At 59.6% G+C, this 376-nt stretch overlaps 1 protein-coding gene across 1 annotated transcript in view; it reads left to right on the top strand.

Moving 5' to 3' along the window:
- SIMC1 (SUMO-interacting motifs containing 1) overlaps positions 1-376 on the top strand; it is a gene marked incomplete at its 5' end in the record, with an annotated part of 5,818 nt that overhangs the window by 868 nt on the left and 4,574 nt on the right. The window contains one exon of the mRNA XM_010141643.1: positions 225-374. Within this exon, the coding sequence (XP_010139945.1) occupies positions 225-374 (150 nt within the window). The remainder of the gene's footprint in view (positions 1-224; positions 375-376) is intronic.

Raw genomic sequence — 376 nt, 5'->3', positions numbered from 1 at the left:
AGCAGCCGCTGCCAAGCCCAGCTGGATCCTGCTCAGCGCAGCCCCCGTGGTAGAGCATGCAGCGGGGGCAGCCCCTGCTCCGCTTACACTTTTGGGGGAAGCTTTCCCAGGCAGCTGGGATACCGGGTTGTTGCAGTTCCCCTCACAGTGGGGCCCATGTTACAGCTGGGTTCCTCCGTGTCGGGGCAAGCCAGCTTTCATCCATTGCCTTGCCTTGTACGCAGCGGAAACCTGAGCTCATCCCCAGCGGGAAGCTGAGCATGGTGCGCACCACCATGGAGGAGAACTTTCCGGAGGGCACCCTGCATTTCCTGAATGAGTTTGTCTCCTGCCAACACTGTCCTCCCAAAGAAATCATCTCTCACCTGATCAGACA

This window comes from Buceros rhinoceros, unplaced genomic scaffold, assembly GCF_000710305.1.
Source record: "Buceros rhinoceros silvestris isolate BGI_N320 unplaced genomic scaffold, ASM71030v1 scaffold31298, whole genome shotgun sequence".
Lineage (NCBI taxonomy): Eukaryota > Metazoa > Chordata > Aves > Bucerotiformes > Bucerotidae > Buceros > Buceros rhinoceros.
This window is presented reverse-complemented; position numbering and strand designations above follow the sequence as displayed.